Genomic DNA, 921 nt, shown 5'->3' with positions numbered 1-921 from the left:
CCGCCGCCCCGCGACCCCGCCGCAGCCGCGCCGCTCCCCGAGGAGCCACGGGAGAAGCCCCGGGCCCCCCAGGCAGGCTGGGGGCTGCGGGGACCGCCGCCGCCCGGTCCAGCCCGGCTGCTCCTGCCCGGTTTCTCCGCTCACCTCCGCCATATTGGTACCTTTAGGGCGAACGAGCAGCGCTGAGCCCAGTCCCCGGATGGGGCGCCTGAGCCAATCGCAGCCGCCGCCACCGCTGCCGCTGCCGCCGCGGTCCGCCAGGCACCCGCCCGGAGGCAGAGGCGGCTCGGCCCCTTATAGGGCAGGGCTGCCCGTGACGCCCCCAGCCCGTCCCACGCCCACTCCCCCCGGCACCCCCGTGGCCGCCTCCCCCCGAACGCGCGCCCTCATAGCTCAGCCTCGGCTGGAGGAAAGTTCCTGCCGAACTGCACAGCCAGGGGACCGGCGCCGCGGGACTGACCCACGCCCGGAGGTCCAGGCCCAGGAGCTGGGGACCCACACCCGGACACTCGAGTGCTGGACGGCGTGGGGGATACGGCCCGGAGACTGGGACTGGCGGGGACTTGGAGGGGCAACTCGACAGACTTCCCGAAGTGAAAAGAGGACATGATCGATGCAATAGACGGATGGAAAGCTGGGACGTGTAAATGGCTGGTGGACGGCAGAGTGAGACCAGAGAAAGGAGGATGGCGACCAGGCACCTGCAGGAATGGCATACAGTTCACTCACGTGGACTGAGCTATGGAAGTAGACATTTGCCAAACAGGATCTGGTTGATAATGACAATTGGGAAGAAACAGAAGATCGACAGGGCAGATATGATGAACATACTTTCACGACCCAAGGAAGACATTGATAAATTATGCATTTAAATATCTAAATATATACTTGTATATCTGTATATGATACATGTTTTATATA

The 921-nt window shown here is 63.2% G+C and overlaps 1 protein-coding gene across 2 annotated transcripts in view; it reads right to left on the bottom strand.

Annotated features, from left to right (window-relative positions):
• Positions 1 to 266, bottom strand: part of Mier3 (MIER family member 3) — a 31,151-nt gene extending 30,885 nt beyond the window's left edge. For both annotated transcript variants that reach the window (XM_008840378.3, XM_017799954.2), the window contains exon 1: positions 145 to 266. In XM_008840378.3, the coding sequence (XP_008838600.1) occupies positions 145 to 153 (9 nt within the window). In that variant the 5' untranslated portion in view covers positions 154 to 266. The remainder of the gene's footprint in view (positions 1 to 144) is intronic.
• Between the last annotated feature and the right edge of the window lie 655 nt (positions 267 to 921).

This window comes from Nannospalax galili, unplaced genomic scaffold, assembly GCF_000622305.1.
Source record: "Nannospalax galili isolate Female #2095 unplaced genomic scaffold, S.galili_v1.0 scaffold339, whole genome shotgun sequence".
In the NCBI taxonomy this organism is placed as follows: domain Eukaryota; kingdom Metazoa; phylum Chordata; class Mammalia; order Rodentia; family Spalacidae; genus Nannospalax; species Nannospalax galili.
Note: the sequence above shows the minus strand (reverse complement) of the source record. Positions and strands in the feature narration are given on the sequence as shown.